The 14,897-nt window shown below is 40.0% G+C and overlaps 3 protein-coding genes and 1 long non-coding RNA gene across 5 annotated transcripts; 3 read left to right on the top strand and 1 right to left on the bottom strand.

Moving 5' to 3' along the window:
* Positions 1-1,263: 1,263 nt before the first annotated feature.
* Positions 1,264-6,897, top strand: piga (phosphatidylinositol glycan anchor biosynthesis, class A). Of its 2 annotated transcripts, XM_086090377.1 has the most exons (8): positions 1,264-1,395; positions 1,560-1,824; positions 1,909-2,029; positions 2,144-2,414; positions 2,495-2,627; positions 3,372-3,504; positions 4,701-4,907; positions 5,050-6,897. In XM_086090377.1, the coding sequence occupies exons 2-8, from the start codon at positions 1,586-1,588 to the stop codon at positions 5,305-5,307; spliced, it is 1,362 nt and encodes a 453-aa protein (XP_085946503.1). In that variant the 5' UTR covers positions 1,264-1,395; positions 1,560-1,585; the 3' UTR covers positions 5,308-6,897. The 2 variants fall into 2 exon arrangements, with proteins under 2 accessions (XP_085946503.1, XP_085946502.1); XM_086090376.1 differs by having other exon boundaries at positions 1,560-2,029; positions 5,050-6,895.
* A 665-nt stretch (positions 6,898-7,562) lies between these two features.
* On the top strand, positions 7,563-11,631 carry asb11 (ankyrin repeat and SOCS box containing 11). Its single transcript, XM_086091553.1, has 7 exons — positions 7,563-7,659; positions 8,445-8,524; positions 8,591-8,698; positions 8,766-8,916; positions 8,994-9,128; positions 10,809-10,997; positions 11,093-11,631. The coding sequence occupies exons 1-7, from the start codon at positions 7,563-7,565 to the stop codon at positions 11,215-11,217; spliced, it is 885 nt and encodes a 294-aa protein (XP_085947679.1). The 3' UTR covers positions 11,218-11,631.
* LOC147164519 (uncharacterized) lies at positions 8,061-11,216 on the bottom strand. The gene is made up of 3 exons (XR_015096707.1): positions 11,067-11,216; positions 10,804-10,984; positions 8,061-8,904 (listed from the first exon to the last, which is right to left on the bottom strand). It is a non-coding gene; the product is annotated as an uncharacterized LOC147164519 (long non-coding RNA).
* Positions 11,632-12,418: 787 nt separating the features above from the next.
* Positions 12,419-14,184, top strand: LOC147164517 (lanC-like protein 3). Its single transcript, XM_086091249.1, is given in 5 exon segments — positions 12,419-12,682; positions 13,394-13,542; positions 13,544-13,581; positions 13,710-13,739; positions 13,741-14,184. Coding segments are annotated over 5 exon segments (546 nt in total). The 5' UTR covers positions 12,419-12,465; the 3' UTR covers positions 13,853-14,184.
* The last annotated feature ends 713 nt before the right edge of the window (positions 14,185-14,897 follow it).

The raw sequence follows: 14,897 nt of genomic DNA, 5'->3' as shown, positions 1-14,897 counted from the left end.
TATTTGTTTGCCTGACTACTTTGTATTTTTCTTCACTACATTCCACAACGGTGTCAGTATTCTACTTTTTCAAGTCAAAAAGAGAGATAATAAACCTTGTAAAGTAAATACATTATATAGACATGTGGACAAAATTGTTGGTAGTTAGTATCCCTTGTCAATTAAAGAAAAAAACAAACTGTTTCACAGTAGAGCTATTTTATTCCCATGTGTATTATTCAATATCATCAACTATTCTCCTGCGGCCTTGTCCAGGGAGATTGGTAACAGAGCCATGAAACTTACATTTCTGAATAATATGTGAAACTGTAATCTCAGGAACATCAAGCTGCTTGGAGATGGCCTTTTAGCCTTTCCCTTTAAAGTGCTTTGGGGCTTGTCAATCATTTTTCTTCCAATCTCCTGAGACAACTCTCTCCTTCACTTCCTCTGGCCCAAGTGTATTGTGGTTCACACCGTGTCACCAAGCAGCACAAGTGACTACTTGTCACCCCTTAAGAGAACACACCTTAACATGGCCCCATGGTTAAATGATGTTCAATCTTTTTTAGGAGTGCCATTATTTCTTTCCAGGCCTCTTTTGTGAGTTTGTTTTTAAAAATAATTCCGTTGAAACAAAATTCAAAAGCAATAGCTGATTTTTTATCAGTTATTTTCCATTAAATCTATCTGTATTATTACTTTTGTCAGATTCAAGTTATTTCTGTGACCACTGCTGTGTTTTCTTTCATTAATAAAAGGTTGCCAACATTTTTGTCTATGTTTGTATGTTTCAACATAATTGCTGAAAACGTGCAAAGTCTGAGAACTCAACTAACTCGCCTTAGTAAATATCCAGTATCAGAATCAGAATTATCTTTGATGGCCAATATGTTTAACAACATGCAATATATTTGTCTCCATTAGTTTGAGCCTCTATTGAGTAGTGTAAGGGTAAGGTTAACTTCTAATTAATTGAAGGAGTTTTATTAATATTTCTAGTTTTTACTCAAGTATCTGAACTACTGTAGGTTCAGATTGTGGGTACTTTGGTCACCTGTGTTCTACATTTATCGTGCATTTTGACATATTTATTCTAGCTGTGGGCATCATAAACCCATCTCCTCCCCCCAAAAATGAATACGTACATAAATATATGAGTATAATAATGATTGTATTGTTGACAAATGCGGGAAAAATACAATTCACTACAACTATATTTGCAATTACTGAGGTTCAGCAATAGGTGTCACTATAGCAGAGGCACAAACGTTATTATGTGACGTCACACACCCGGAAGTAACACAGGGATGCGGGTGTCGACCAGCTCCGACACCGGCTTGCGCCTGTCGAGCTGAAGATGGACACCTCAGAGGGAGTTGTCTGTAGTTTGTCAAGCAGAAACAAGACAAAACGGTAAGGAAAGTTGAATAGAGTCGATAAAAACGTCTGCGTTTATGATGTATGTAAAGCTTAGAGGTTCAATAGTTAGCTCAGTGCTAATGTTCGAACTGTTTTGTAGTTCAACATTGTTTGTTTTGACATTCAGCTTAGATAATATTTCTGTTTTGTCGAAACAGCTGACGTTTATTGTCATCCAAGTACAATGGGTCACAAAAGAAGGGCAGCAGCTTTCAATCATGAATCGCAAGCAGTCTCTGGACACTCAGCAAAGCCCATCAAAGTCCCCGTGACGAAGCATAACATCTGCATGGTGTCTGACTTCTTTTACCCCAACATGGGAGGAGTGGAGAGTCACATTTACCTCCTGTCCCAATGTCTGATGGAGAAGGGACACAAGGTGGTGATTGTCACGCACGCCTACGGCCACAGGAAGGGCGTCAGGTACCTGACCAATGGCCTTAAGGTCTACTACCTACCTCTGCATGTGATGTACAACCAGTCCACCACCACCACCTTCTTCCACAGCATGCCGCTCCTACGCTGTGTGTTTGTCAGGGAGCGCATCACTGTGGTGCACTCACACAGCTCATTCTCCGCTATGGCCCACGATGCTTTGTTCCATGCTAAGACCATGGGACTGAACACGGTATGTGGCTCTTGAAATACATTCACACTGCGTGTCTTATAATTTTGACATTCAGCTATAGTGAAGTTCACACAGTATAAGATTTGTATAAACAATAGATATTTTATTTCACAGGTGTTCACTGACCACTCACTCTTTGGCTTTGCTGATGTGAGTTCAGTGCTGACCAACAAGCTCTTGACGGTGTCGCTGTGCGACACCAATCACATCGTATGCGTCTCCTACACCAGCAAGGAGAACACGGTTCTGCGTGCCGCGCTCGATCCAGAAATCGTCTCCGTCATTCCCAACGCCGTCGAGCACAGCGACTTCACGCCCGATCCGTCTCAGCGCCACAGCGACAGGATCACCATCGTCGTGATCAGTCGCCTCGTCTACCGCAAAGGTGCTATCTTGGTGGTGTTTGTTTCTCATGGTTAGTCACGGTTTAAAGATGACCCTTCATCCGAGGCTTCACATTTTCAGGCATTGATCTTCTCAGTGGAATCATACCAGAGCTCTGCCTCAAACATCCAGATCTGCATTTCCTCATTGGTGGAGAGGGACCAAAGAGACTTGTACTGGAGGAAGTTAGGGAGAAATACCAGCTACATGACAGGTAGGTACTTTTAGATTTTCTAACACACATTTGCCAGCTTTATCCTGCTTTACCTGTTATCAGTTTTCAAACTGCCAGATTCATTTTTATCACAGGTCTCTATTCTTTGTTTCAGACAAAACATCACTTATATTAACTCTCCAAATATGCAAAAAAACAATAACTTGTTTGCTTCTATAACAGCATGTTCATTTAAGCGTCATTTTTTGATACAGCTTATTTGGGCAAATGGGACAAATTGACAACCAATCAGATCCCATTTACACCTAAGGACAATCTTTTGTAGTTTTTGGAACGTTAGCAGAAGCTGGATTTCTTGGAGTAAACCAACATAAGCGCAGGGGGAACATGCAAACTCCACAAATGGTTGGAGTGCGGATTTTAACTACCAACCATAGAATTGTGAGGCAAATTTTTCCCAGATGCACAAAGCAAATGGCATAAGTCTTTTTTTTGGGTATAGAAGAAGTTTACTTTTAACACCTCAGAGATTAACAAATGTTGGAGATTCAGGACATCTCCCAGGTCAACCGCAGTGACTCTTAATCATACTAATAGACAAAAAACAAAATCTCAGAGCACAAACTCCATATTTTTGTTTGCACTTCCTGTCTTTCTCGCCTTCAATGGTTATGTATCCAAATACTTTTGTCTATATTTTGCATTAACCCAGGCAGCGGTCCTGCTAATCATGTATTGGTGTTTTGTGTTTTTATATTTTTAACTGAATTGTTATAACTGCAGAGTGCGCCTGTTGGGGCCTCTGGAGAACAAAGATGTCCGAGGAGTTCTGGTGCAAGGTCACATCTTCCTCAACACGTCACTCACTGAAGCTTTCTGCATGGCCATTGTGGAGGGAGCTAGCTGTGGACTGCAGGTGCGCTTCATTCCTTCACCCTACACACAGTACCATTAAAATGTATTTATGCTCCTCTCATTTTTTTAAATATATTTTTTTGCATAATTCCCCACTCTTAATATTGAAGATCATCAAACAAATACAGTGCAGGTCAAACGTTTGACACACACACACATCTCATTCAATGCATTAGCTTTATTGTCATACTTTGTAGATTCTTCAAAACTAAGAATGAACACATGTGAAGTTATGTACTTAACAAACAAAAAAAGGTGAAATAACTGAAAACATGTTTTAGATTCTAGTTTCTTCAAAATAGCCACCCTTTGCTCTGATTACTGCTTTGCACACTCTTGGCATTCTCACCTTTGGGAACTCCCTCAATACTGTTTGAAAACCATTTCAGGTGATTCTTGAAGCTCATTGAGGGAATGCCAAGAGTGTGCAAAAAATAATCAGAGTGACTATTTTGAAGAAACTAGAAAATAAAACATGTTTTGAATTATTTCACCTTTTTCAAAGTACATAACTCCACATGTGTTCATTCGTAGTTTTGATGCCTTCAAGTGAGAATCTACAATGTAAATAGTCATGAAAATAAAGAAAATGCATTGCATGAGGTGTGTCTTTTTGGCCTGTACTGTATCAGACAAAGATAGCCCAAGTAAACATAAAATTATATTATTTATTATCGGGTGGGGTGGGGGGGGGGGGTATGCAAAGCTACCTGGCCTTGTGGGAGAAAAAAAAAAGTCGAGATCAGACCTGTTCAAGAACAACAACAAAATAAAGGTTTTGGAATGGACTAGTCAAAGTCTGATTTGAATGCTGTGGCATGTCTTTAAAAGGCTCTTCATGCTGGAAAACCAACCAGTGTTGCCGAATTAAAGAAATCCTGGAAGGAAGAGTGTGCCAAAATGTTCTCACAGCAATTTCAAAGGCTCATTTCCATTTGTTGCTGCTGAGGAGGGTGACAATCAGGTTGCTTTGAATATTTTTTTCCCCTTAGTAAATAAAATTACCATTTAAAAGCCGCCTTTGTCTGATATTTAGATTTGTTTGATGATCTTAAACACTAAAATGGGGAGAATTTGAGAAGCAGGCAAATACTTTTTCACAGCATTTTCCATCCCTATTTGCTGTCAAGAAATAAAGACGAAATGTCTTGTCAGTTTGTAGTTGAAATGTAATTATTTCTGTTCACGTCCCCCAAGGTTGTCAGCACTCGCGTGGGTGGGATTCCAGAGGTGCTTCCCGAGGACCTGATCACGCTTTGTGAGCCAACGGTGAGCTCGCTGTGCGCCGGGCTGGAAGCGGTCATAGCGCGGCAGCGTTCTGGCTCCATCTCCACGCCCGCCTCCATTCACGCACGGGTGCGCAAGCTGTACACTTGGAGAAATGTTGCCGAGAGGACAGAAAAGGTGGGTTTGGCACAACATGTAAACCTTCCTTCCGCGGCGATTTGTGGAAGTAAACTAACGTGCACTGACGCGGAGGTGGGCCGCAAGTGTTTCCTAACAGATAAAGCCGAGCTCAAGCAAGTAAAAGTGTTTTCTGTCTCAGGTGTACGACAGAGTATGCGGCGAGGAGGTGCTTCCCCTTGACCGACGTCTCCGGAGGCTTAGGACTCACTGCGGCCCGGTGGCCGGTTCTATCTTTTCCTTTGTGGCGGTTCTAGACTTCCTCTTCCTGTTGTTCCTCCAGTGGTTACTGCCCGACAGGCACATGGACGTGGCCGTGGATGCCAGCGGTCCTCTCGGACTGTGGAGGCAAGAACCAAACGGGAATAAAGATAAAGCGCAGTCGGAAAGAGTCAAGTAAGCAGCTTCAGCTCACTTATTTTCTACTCCTGATGATGCAAACACTATTATGAGCGACGAAACTAAAACTTTGTTTACATTATTAGAAAGGGACGTTTTCAAGCTATTGTGAGAGATTTGTGGCGAATGGTTATGATTTTTGTTTGTTTTGTCTGTCTGTGACACACTGCACGAAACCTATATATAAACCTATACTGTATGTGGGCATTGGTAGAGATATATGCTCTTCTGGGGACCTTGTAGTTGTTGATAAAACTGAAACAAGGGGGATTTCATCACTGAGAAAGTCAGAGGCCAGACTGGGATGGTTTGGACATGTCCAGAGGAGAGATAGTGAGTATATTGGCAGATGGATGCTGAGTTTCCAAATGCCAGGCAGGAGGTCTAGAGGAAGACCAAAGAGGAGGTTTTTGGATGTAGTTGAACTCATTCACATTTCTATTAGTACAATTTTTTCCCCCACTTTTGTTAACAAGAGTATGAAAACCTATATATTTTTTGCACATTTAGAACAGATATAAAATGTGTTATTAATCGTGAAGTCATGCGATTAAATACAAGTAAAAAATGTAATCACCTGACGCCCCTAATTATTATTATTTTTTTATCGTGAGTTAACTCGTAAAGTCATGCGATTAATTACAATAAAACAAATTAATTACCCAATGCCCCTAATTTTTTTATAATATTTTCTTCTTTGAAAAAAAAGATTTAAAAAATAAAAGAATATTAAAAATCAAGCGATTAAAATTTGTCATCGTCCACTAGTTAACTCACAATTTTATATTTGTTCTAAATATACAAAAAAAAAACTAGGTTTTCATACTCTTGTTAACAAAAGTGAAAAAAAAATGTTAAACTAATAGAAATAGTTAAAATCATTTTTGGATATCTCTAGCCGTCAATGGCAGCTATTATTTAATCCTTTTATCATTATCTGCTTAGTTTAAATGTAATGTCCCTGTGTAAGCTCTTTTTTTTTAATGTTTACATTCAGATGAAGCCAGGAAGACTTTTGTTTCCAGTTTTTCCTCCAGGCTATGACCTAGTGTACCTCACAATCTGTTATTTTTTGCCACAATGATGTTTTTCTCAGAACAGGTTAGTCCAGTTGATCCGGTAAAAGACAACCACCTCTATTTCCTTTGTCTTCTTTTATAAACATCACAATGGAATGTTAAGTGTCACATGTAACGGCCTATGAAAATGCGGCAGTTTACCAGGGCTAGTTTGCATAGCGTTGTGGTTAGCACTTGAATCAATACACTACAGCGATGCTTGGCGGAAAAATGTAGGCAAATGTCAAATGAAAGTCTCTAACCTATTTGTGTTCATCTATCATTGTTGTAGTGTTTTTTTTTTAAATGGAACATGCAAAAGTTAACCTGTGATGTCTTATTTAATTTTGAATACATTTTCAAAAATAAAAACTTTTCTCCCCCAGGTTGTCATTTATTCCATTATGGGATGAGGCTGTGGAAAAAGTGAAATGCTGCGAATACTTTTCAAATGCACTGTATGTGCAAGTGATTATTCACGCCTATAGATCATTTCGAGTCCTCAATGAACCTAATGGGCATTTTTGGAATATGGTAGGTCGCCGGTGAACATGCCAACTACACACTAGAAATCCGGAGCTGAGATTCAAACCAGAAATCTCAGAATTGCTCGGCAGACATGCTAACCACTGCCGCCCAGGATTAAATGATATTTTCTGAGAACCGAGAACTGCTCAATATAATATGAGCAATATAATTTATTACATTCACAATTTACTGATGTAATAACATGTAGCTGAAAATAAAGTGGTCAATGACATGAAAATGACCAGAGTGACCCAAACACATTCCTGTTGCGTCTCAAAATGGTGAGTAGTTTTACTTGAGTACATGTTTGTTGTACAGTGGTTAACATACAGTATTGTTATACTTGTATGTAATTAATAATGCTAAAATGTTATTTGTTTGTCCAATTAATACATGTTTTATAATTAAATTATGGCAACAATTAACTTTTATTTTTAACCAGATTGTGTTACACGTTTGGAGGTGAAAACATCATCCAAACATGTATTCGTAATTGCCAATGCTGCAGGTCCACTCTTGCGCCATTGAAATAACCGTGGACTGGGATGAGTGTGGGGTGATGATGCGGGGGTGGATTCCCAAGTGGCCATATAAGAGGGGTAGAAGAAGGTCTGACTTCCTGGTTGGTTTGCTAAAGGGTGATTTGTGTAAAAGTTGGGTCCCAGTCAACATGGTGGATGTTCAGATGGAAGCTTCTCTGTGCTTGCAACCCTGGCACAGGCCTTCGCACATCTACGGCGGGCTCGCGTGCAATTCGCTGATGGCTGGTAAGCTTTTAATGGCATCGCATGTATTTATTGTGTAAATGCTGGAAACAAGTGTTTCCGTTTTTTTTTTTATTACCCACTTCTTCCATGATCAAGTCAACTTCTTGCACATTTTTCATTTGATTCGATGTTCTAACTTCAACATTCAGTTGGCTAGCTTGTGAATGGCGAAAATCCGCGTATAATTGACACCCATTCAAAATAAATAAATAAACGCTGATGAAAATTCAATATACGTTTTCCATTTTGACATATTTTGATGTCTTGATTGATTCTCACCATTCTGACTTCAACAATTTCAGTTTATTAAAGCCATCTTAGAACTATTCACATTTCCAAAATTCCAAAAAGAATTCAAAAACAAAATCCAAAATTTGACATTTAGAAAGATTCACCTTCAGGTTCCACATTTTCCATTCCATTTACAAAACTATCATCTTGTTCCTCATCATTCCATTTCATTTACTATCATTCCACACCATTCAACTCTATTTCTTATTCTTTCATGCAGCATTCACATACGATTTCTCCTTTCTAGTTTCATTTTAGGGCAACGTATGTCGTTAACTCGTGTATTGTTTCCCCTCATGGATTTAATGTCATAAAACTTAAGTTTGACTTAATTGGTATTGTATCAAAGTTACACTATATGTTGGTATTCTTTAAATATCCACTCACTGTCACTTTTTAAAGGCTACCTGTAACCTTCAAACCATAAAAACGTTAGATTTAGATGAGCTCATGTTAGCACGACATGGGTCTTAATCCTCCTCTTTGTTTTTAAGACGACTGTTCAGAGAGAACTCCTCTGCATGATGCGGCCTTTCGGGGCCGACTTCTCCACCTGAGGACCCTCATAGCTCAGGTAAAGCACTGCAAGCATGTGTTCATACTCAAACGAGGTCTTCCAAAGGTCTTCTCTCCTTTGCAGGGCTTCGATGTGAACACACTGACTTTGGACGGCGTCTCTGCTCTCCACGAGGTTTGCCTGGCTGGCCGCTCCATGTGCGCCGCGTACCTGCTGGACAACGGGGCCGATGTAAGAACGCGAGTTTGAGTTCCGAAATGGAGCAGTACTTGAACAACGCCTGTCTGTTCTTGCGGAGCTGGAACAAGTGTCGAGCGACGGAGCCACTCCTCTCTTCTACTCCTGCCGCAACGGGAGCGCCGATTGCACGCGGCGACTCCTGCAGCGCGGCGCCGCCGTCCACGCCGCGCACCAGCAGGCTTCCCCCATCCACGAGGCTGCGAAGAAAGGCGAGGCTTTACAACAAAAGCATCAACTTCCATATTGTCCTCCGTTTTCACACGTGTCCTTTTTGTGTCTTCGTTAGATCATGCCGAGTGTTTGGAGCTGCTTCTGGCCTACGGAGCGCACATTGACGACGAGCTGCCCACAATGGGGACGCCGCTTTATTCAGCCTGCGTGGCCCAGTCATCACTTTGCACGCGTGTGCTGCTACACTCGGGTAGTCTTAACTAAAATACACGGCTTGAAAGTTTTTTTCTTTTTTTTTTGGTTGAAATTGCTTACCTTAGCCAGAATCCGTGGCATCACAAAAAAGTCAAAAGATAATAAAGCAGAACACACTGTCGTTCATCTGTGAGAAGCTCACAGAGCTGTCCCAGGGTTATAATACTTATGGATTTTTCATTATAGTTAGTTTTTATTTTATTTTTTGGCTGTTGCTTTTTAAATTCGGTTTATTTTAATACGTTTTTAGAGCGGTTTGTATTTTTTTTAATGCTTCAGTTTACTTTTTATTAGTATTAGTATTTTTGATGGAGTATTTGTGGAGTGCAAGACCAAAAAAAATGTCCCTAAATATCAGAGTTGGGTTTTAAAAATCGAATAATCAATATTGAATCGATTTTCATTTCAAGCCTATTGATTCATAAAACCATGAATGGATTATTTAAATATCTCTTTTTTACATGAATTATATATATTTAATTTTAAAAACCCATTTTTTTGTGTGTATCTCACTGTTTTCTTGAAATTGACTGGCCACATGAATTTAAAAGTATTTTCTTACATTTATGAAAGACATGCCTTATTGCACTTTCAGACAATTCTGAATCTTTTGAATTTATATATTACAATTATTGAATTAGAATTATGAAAATATTTTCATCTCATTCTTGCTGATGTCGATGTTTGTGTAACATTTAAAGCTGCAATATGGAACTTTTTTCTCCAAAATAACTTTACAATAAGCTTTTTATTTGACCATTTATGAGTGAAATGCCTTCTAATTAGTAGATTAACACCTTAGCTGTTCACAATGGGTACTCCTGCAAGCCTCTGGCCAATAGTTTTCAGACTGGATTCGGGTTAGAATTCCCCACGCCCTGTCTGCGGATGTGACGTAATGTGCAGTTTCATTTTTTTGTCAGCAGGTGGCAGTAGAGATTCGAAATGGAATATTCTACATTTCAGTAGATTTAAGTAATTATAACACGTGTTAATTTAATTAATAAACTAAATTATTTAACCAGCTATTAACTCAGCAATATTGAAGAATGTAGAATATTCAATTTCGAATCGCTAATGAAACTGCACATACCGTTCTTCACATACACATGCACATTACGTCACATCCGCAGACAGGGCGCGGGGAATTGTAATCCGAATCCAGTTTTAAAACTATTGGCCAGAGGCTTGCAGGAGTACCCATTGTGAACAGCTAAAGTGTTAATCTACTAATTAGAAGGCATTTCACTCATAAATGGTCAAATAAAAAGCTTATTGTAAATTTCATATTGCAGATTTAATCAATATTGGATTGAATTGAAGGGAATCAAATCGAACTGAATGAACTCTTGTGAATCAACATCAAATTGATTGAGGAAATTAGAATTTATACCCTGCCCTACTAAATATTGTGTAATATAGTTAAAATAAACAATGGGTTGATGTATGAAAATAGTTTAGAAAGATGAAAACATTTGACATTTTTGCTATAGTTATAGTTATTCTTACTTAGTTTTCTAAATATATTTATAGTTAGTTATTGTTTTATTTAAAAAAAATACTCTTGTTTTTTTTTGTTTTTTGTTTTGGTTAATGAAATGATAGCGTGGTGTTTTTTTTAAAGTTATTTTGCTAGTTAAATCTAATAACCTTGATTATCTCCTGGTCACCTTAGGAGCAGATGTTCGACTAGGATGCGGACAAGACAGCCCGTTCCACGCCGCCGTCCGAGGGGGCTCAGCCACAATAGTAGACCTCCTGCTGGACTTTGGTGCCGACCGGTCTTGTAGGAACGGCGAGGGAAAAACCCCTCTGGAGGTGGCAATGCCAAACAGCACGGCGAGAGTGACACTGCGGAGCAGAGGTGTGATGTGGATACGTGCACCAATCAAATCACGAGATGTTTATTTTGAGGAAGTTGTACGAGTTCTACCTTCTTTCTCTCTTTTGTGTGAACAGGTCCTTGCTCACTCTCCCAGCTGTGTCGCCACCGTGTCCGGAGAAGTTTGGGAAGAAGTCGGCTGCACAGAGCCTCCAGCCTCTTACTCCCACACACCATCCTGAACTTTCTTCTTTACCAGTGACACACCTCCACTGTGTTTCTATTATTCATATAAATATGTGATGGCAAATTCTTAAACGTATTCTTTCTACAGAAACAACCCAAATGCTGTGGTGATTTTATGCTACTTTTATACTATTCGTACCATCACCTGTGCTCTTGCAACTTTTGTAAGCCTTTGTAGCACCATGGACAGCGTCAATTGGCTTCCCCTGGTGGTGAGAAAGAGATCACTGCCTTTCCAAAGCAAAGTTATGTTCCATGTGCCCACACAGGATGCTGTTTAACCTCCATCTTGTTTGGATTTCAGGGCTTTTTTTTTTTTTTTACCACGGAAAATATTTGAAATTAAATCAAACTGTTGCTATGTTAAAGGTTTTACGACAAGCTGTAATATGAATACTGTATTTCAATACAATAAAACACTGAATGATGACTAAGATGGTCACAGACCAGTGGACATCTAATTTTTTTTGGTAACACTTAAAGTGTCACTTATAGAAAGAAGTTAACCGCTTTAACTCAGAAAATCAATAGCACACTGCCTTTGAAAACAAGTGATAACATGTACAGCATAATTCTGATGGGATTTTTTTTCAATATGCTGCCTTTTCACATTGCGCGAATGTGTAGTACTCTGTTATGATGAAGGCAAATTATTTAAAATGTAAGAATAAGAAGGAGAAATAATCAATAGTTTCTTAAGTCATCCTTTAAGGTCTTTAATATATTTAGAACAAACAAAAAACACGCAAGTCTAAACACAACAACAAAGACGTTTTTATTTTTGTTTTTTAAATCATTTATATAGGCTACATTAATGCAAAATGAACACTGACTCGTCTTTCACCCTCATTCGCCCCCCTTACCGCTTTAGGTGTACAATTATTGATGAAGTCACATCTGCAATCTGCAACAGACTGTGATTGATTGGCATAAAGTTGGAAAATCTTCCATCCGCACCCCCCTCCTCAACATTTGTTGTTATTTGTTTGGGAGAATCAAAATACATCAACGCCACTGTATGTGATTGGCATTATGGTACCTAAAGTGGCCGACGTGCGCTCATTTCATCAGGTAATTGGGGGTAAATATTAAGATTCGGGTCCATCATCCAATCTGAGCCAAAACCATCTCTGGTGACGTACCAATCAGCTCAGGGCTGACGGGATTGGCCCGATATTTTCTCCACTTTTCCTTCTCCCATCCTTGGATACCTCACCCTCTCCCTCCACCACCAGCACGCCGTCTTCTGCTTCTTCCTCCGAGGATGGAGAACACCCGCTGCTTCGCCAACCGCTTTTCGGACTACAGCAAGGGCGCGCTGCTTCCCGACCACGGGGCCGACACGGTGGTTCCGGCCGTGATGGCCACGGTGGACAGGATCCTGAAAAAGGTCCCCATACTCAGCGACGTGGACGACTGCGACGGCGGGTTGTACGACGGTCCGGCCGGCGTAGCGTACATGCTGTACCACGTCAGCGAGTAAAATTCATAAATGAAACTGAATTTTCAAACACACAAATAAATATGCATTAAACACATGAGAAAAAATAATAATGAAATGTTACTGCAGTAACTTTTAGGTTAAATTATTTCAGAGATATTGCCTTCAAAATCATCCTTGTGTGTTGTTGATGCTTCTGATGCTGAGGCATGTCAAACAAACAAATCGGCGCTTCTTGTTTTCGTTGCAGCTGCATATCCCGCCCCCAAATACAACGTTGCTCTGTGATTGGTCCGAACCACCAGTAGTTCGTATCGGTGGAAATCAATGGGAGCGGTACAAGATGGATTCTCGGGAGTTTGTGAACTCACAAATACTGCGAGAATACATCCTGCGAGAGCAAGGTTATCAAAAAGACATAGCTTCTAGGCTCCACACGGGGGCGCAAACTCCCTACGCCAATGATAAAAATGTCATGCAAATAGAAAACCATTTCACTTATCTTTCATTATTATAGGGCGTGAAAATGTACTATCAGTGGGAGAAGCTTTATAACTTCCACGTGAATTCAATTTAAACTCTTTAGAAGAGTTAAAATAACAACTCTAAAAATAAGAGTTACTTTTAAAACAACTTAAAAGTTTACACAATTGTCTCACGAGTACACTCAAATTAAGTTGATTTTAATTCTTAGAAAGTCTACGTTAACAGCGTTATTCCCAACACTGCTCACTGATCCCTCAATCCGCAGGCGTGGCGTATCTTTTCGCTAAGGCCTACTTGGTAAACAAGTAGCCGCAGTATTTGGACACGTGTGGCAGAAAAGGGCTACTGAAGAAAGGACCCGGCATCTGCCACGGAGTAGTTGGCAGCGTTTACGTCTTCCTGTTCCTCTACCGGCCTCACCGGCAAATCCAAATACATCTACCGAGCTCAGAGGCAAGAATCCCATCATGCACGACATAAATGATATCCATTACTAGAGCTGTGTCATTAATCTGCTTTCACAAATGTTTATCTTTGATTGACGACACACTTCATCAACTTTTGGCTTTCCCTCCCCAAAGGTTTGCAGAGTTCCTGTTCACGGAGGAGTTCGGTCACTAGCGTGTGCAGCCTATTCGAAGGCCTGTCCGGAACCGTCTGCTTCCTGGTGAACCTGCTGCAACCCGAACAGGCCAAATTCCCGCTGTTCAGCGTCTTTGAGTGAAGGACAGAACACAGAAGAAATGCAATACTTGAAGGTGAAATTGTCTTAAAGTGGTGGAAATAAGACGGTATTTGTTTTTGAAGTACATCTTGTGTACTGCATGTGTGTTTTATGAGTGAATGTTCAGCTTGTCAGCTTTACCAGACTCATGCCACTTACTGTAGCATCACATTGGGCATTTCAGATTAAGGTCCGAAATGCAAGTCAAATATGGAAAGTTTCGGATACGAATAAATAATAGTTTTCAAAATATAGCACGTGAATTAAGTGTACTGCTCTCAGGTAAAAACAAAACTACAAATAAAAAAACACAGATGACAGATGCCTATTTAACCTTTCAACCTGCTTCCACTCTCCACACAGAAATATCAGTAACTTTTTCTAATAAATATATACAGAAGTAGGCAGAGAGTTGTGCAGTAGGCCTGCGAATGTAAAATGCACACACTCGGCTATCTGAAATGCTTCGGACACTGAGACAGACACTACACACTCGCAGCCTCGCACCCGTCGACCGGAACGCGCAACCGAGGGACACAAAGGCGGAAGCGCAAGTACTGCGACGCGGCCCACACGTCGCAAACCAGAAACAAAGTGGATGAGTGAAAACCTGGAAGTCGGAAGTCACGCCTCCTCAAGCACAAGTACATACAAAAAAATTAAATCTCCCTGACATTTTCCAAAGTTTATTTTCCTTTTCATCTGACTTCATCTGACCCAACTCGGCCGGGTCGCAATTTTAATCTACCATTCTTGTCATCAGCTCAATATTACACTTTGGAACGACGTTTAAAAACTCCCTGACTTATGAGCCTCCCCTTCTCTGTCTTGAAATCTGCATTCATGTGTAGACTAAATGTTTAATTTTATTTATTTTTCGGAACATTTTCCACATCCCCGTCCAGCAGTCCAGTAATTTACCTGTGATTTGTTTTGTTTTCTTGTGGAAGTAGAATCTTTACAAGACCTCTCATCTTCATTCCCTCACACTGTATTTAAATTGTGCTGAACAAACAAACCAACCAAACCACTCTTTCACCTGTGT

The sequence above is a fragment of the Leptonotus elevatus genome, chromosome 12 (genome assembly GCF_054856555.1).
Source record: "Leptonotus elevatus isolate MCC_2025b chromosome 12, RoL_Lele_1.0, whole genome shotgun sequence".
Taxonomy (NCBI): domain Eukaryota; kingdom Metazoa; phylum Chordata; class Actinopteri; order Syngnathiformes; family Syngnathidae; genus Leptonotus; species Leptonotus elevatus.
The sequence above is the reverse complement of the archived record's forward strand: the minus strand, read 5'-3'. Positions and strand labels throughout refer to the sequence as shown.

Excerpts from the sequence above, each read along its gene's own strand:
- piga (XM_086090376.1), top strand. The coding sequence starts at position 1,586 with ATGGGTCACAAAAGAAGGGCAGCAGCTTTCAATCATGAATCGCAAGCA. Across the intron at positions 2,030-2,143 it reads AGACCATGGGACTGAACACG|GTGTTCACTGACCACTCACT; the intron begins GTATGTGGCTCT and ends TTTATTTCACAG. Across the intron at positions 4,908-5,049 it reads TTGCCGAGAGGACAGAAAAG|GTGTACGACAGAGTATGCGG; the intron begins GTGGGTTTGGCA and ends TTTCTGTCTCAG.
- asb11 (XM_086091553.1), top strand. The coding sequence starts at position 7,563 with ATGGTGGATGTTCAGATGGAAGCTTCTCTGTGCTTGCAACCCTGGCAC. Across the intron at positions 8,917-8,993 it reads CCACGAGGCTGCGAAGAAAG|ATCATGCCGAGTGTTTGGAG; the intron begins GCGAGGCTTTAC and ends TGTCTTCGTTAG. Across the intron at positions 10,998-11,092 it reads AGTGACACTGCGGAGCAGAG|GTCCTTGCTCACTCTCCCAG; the intron begins GTGTGATGTGGA and ends TTGTGTGAACAG.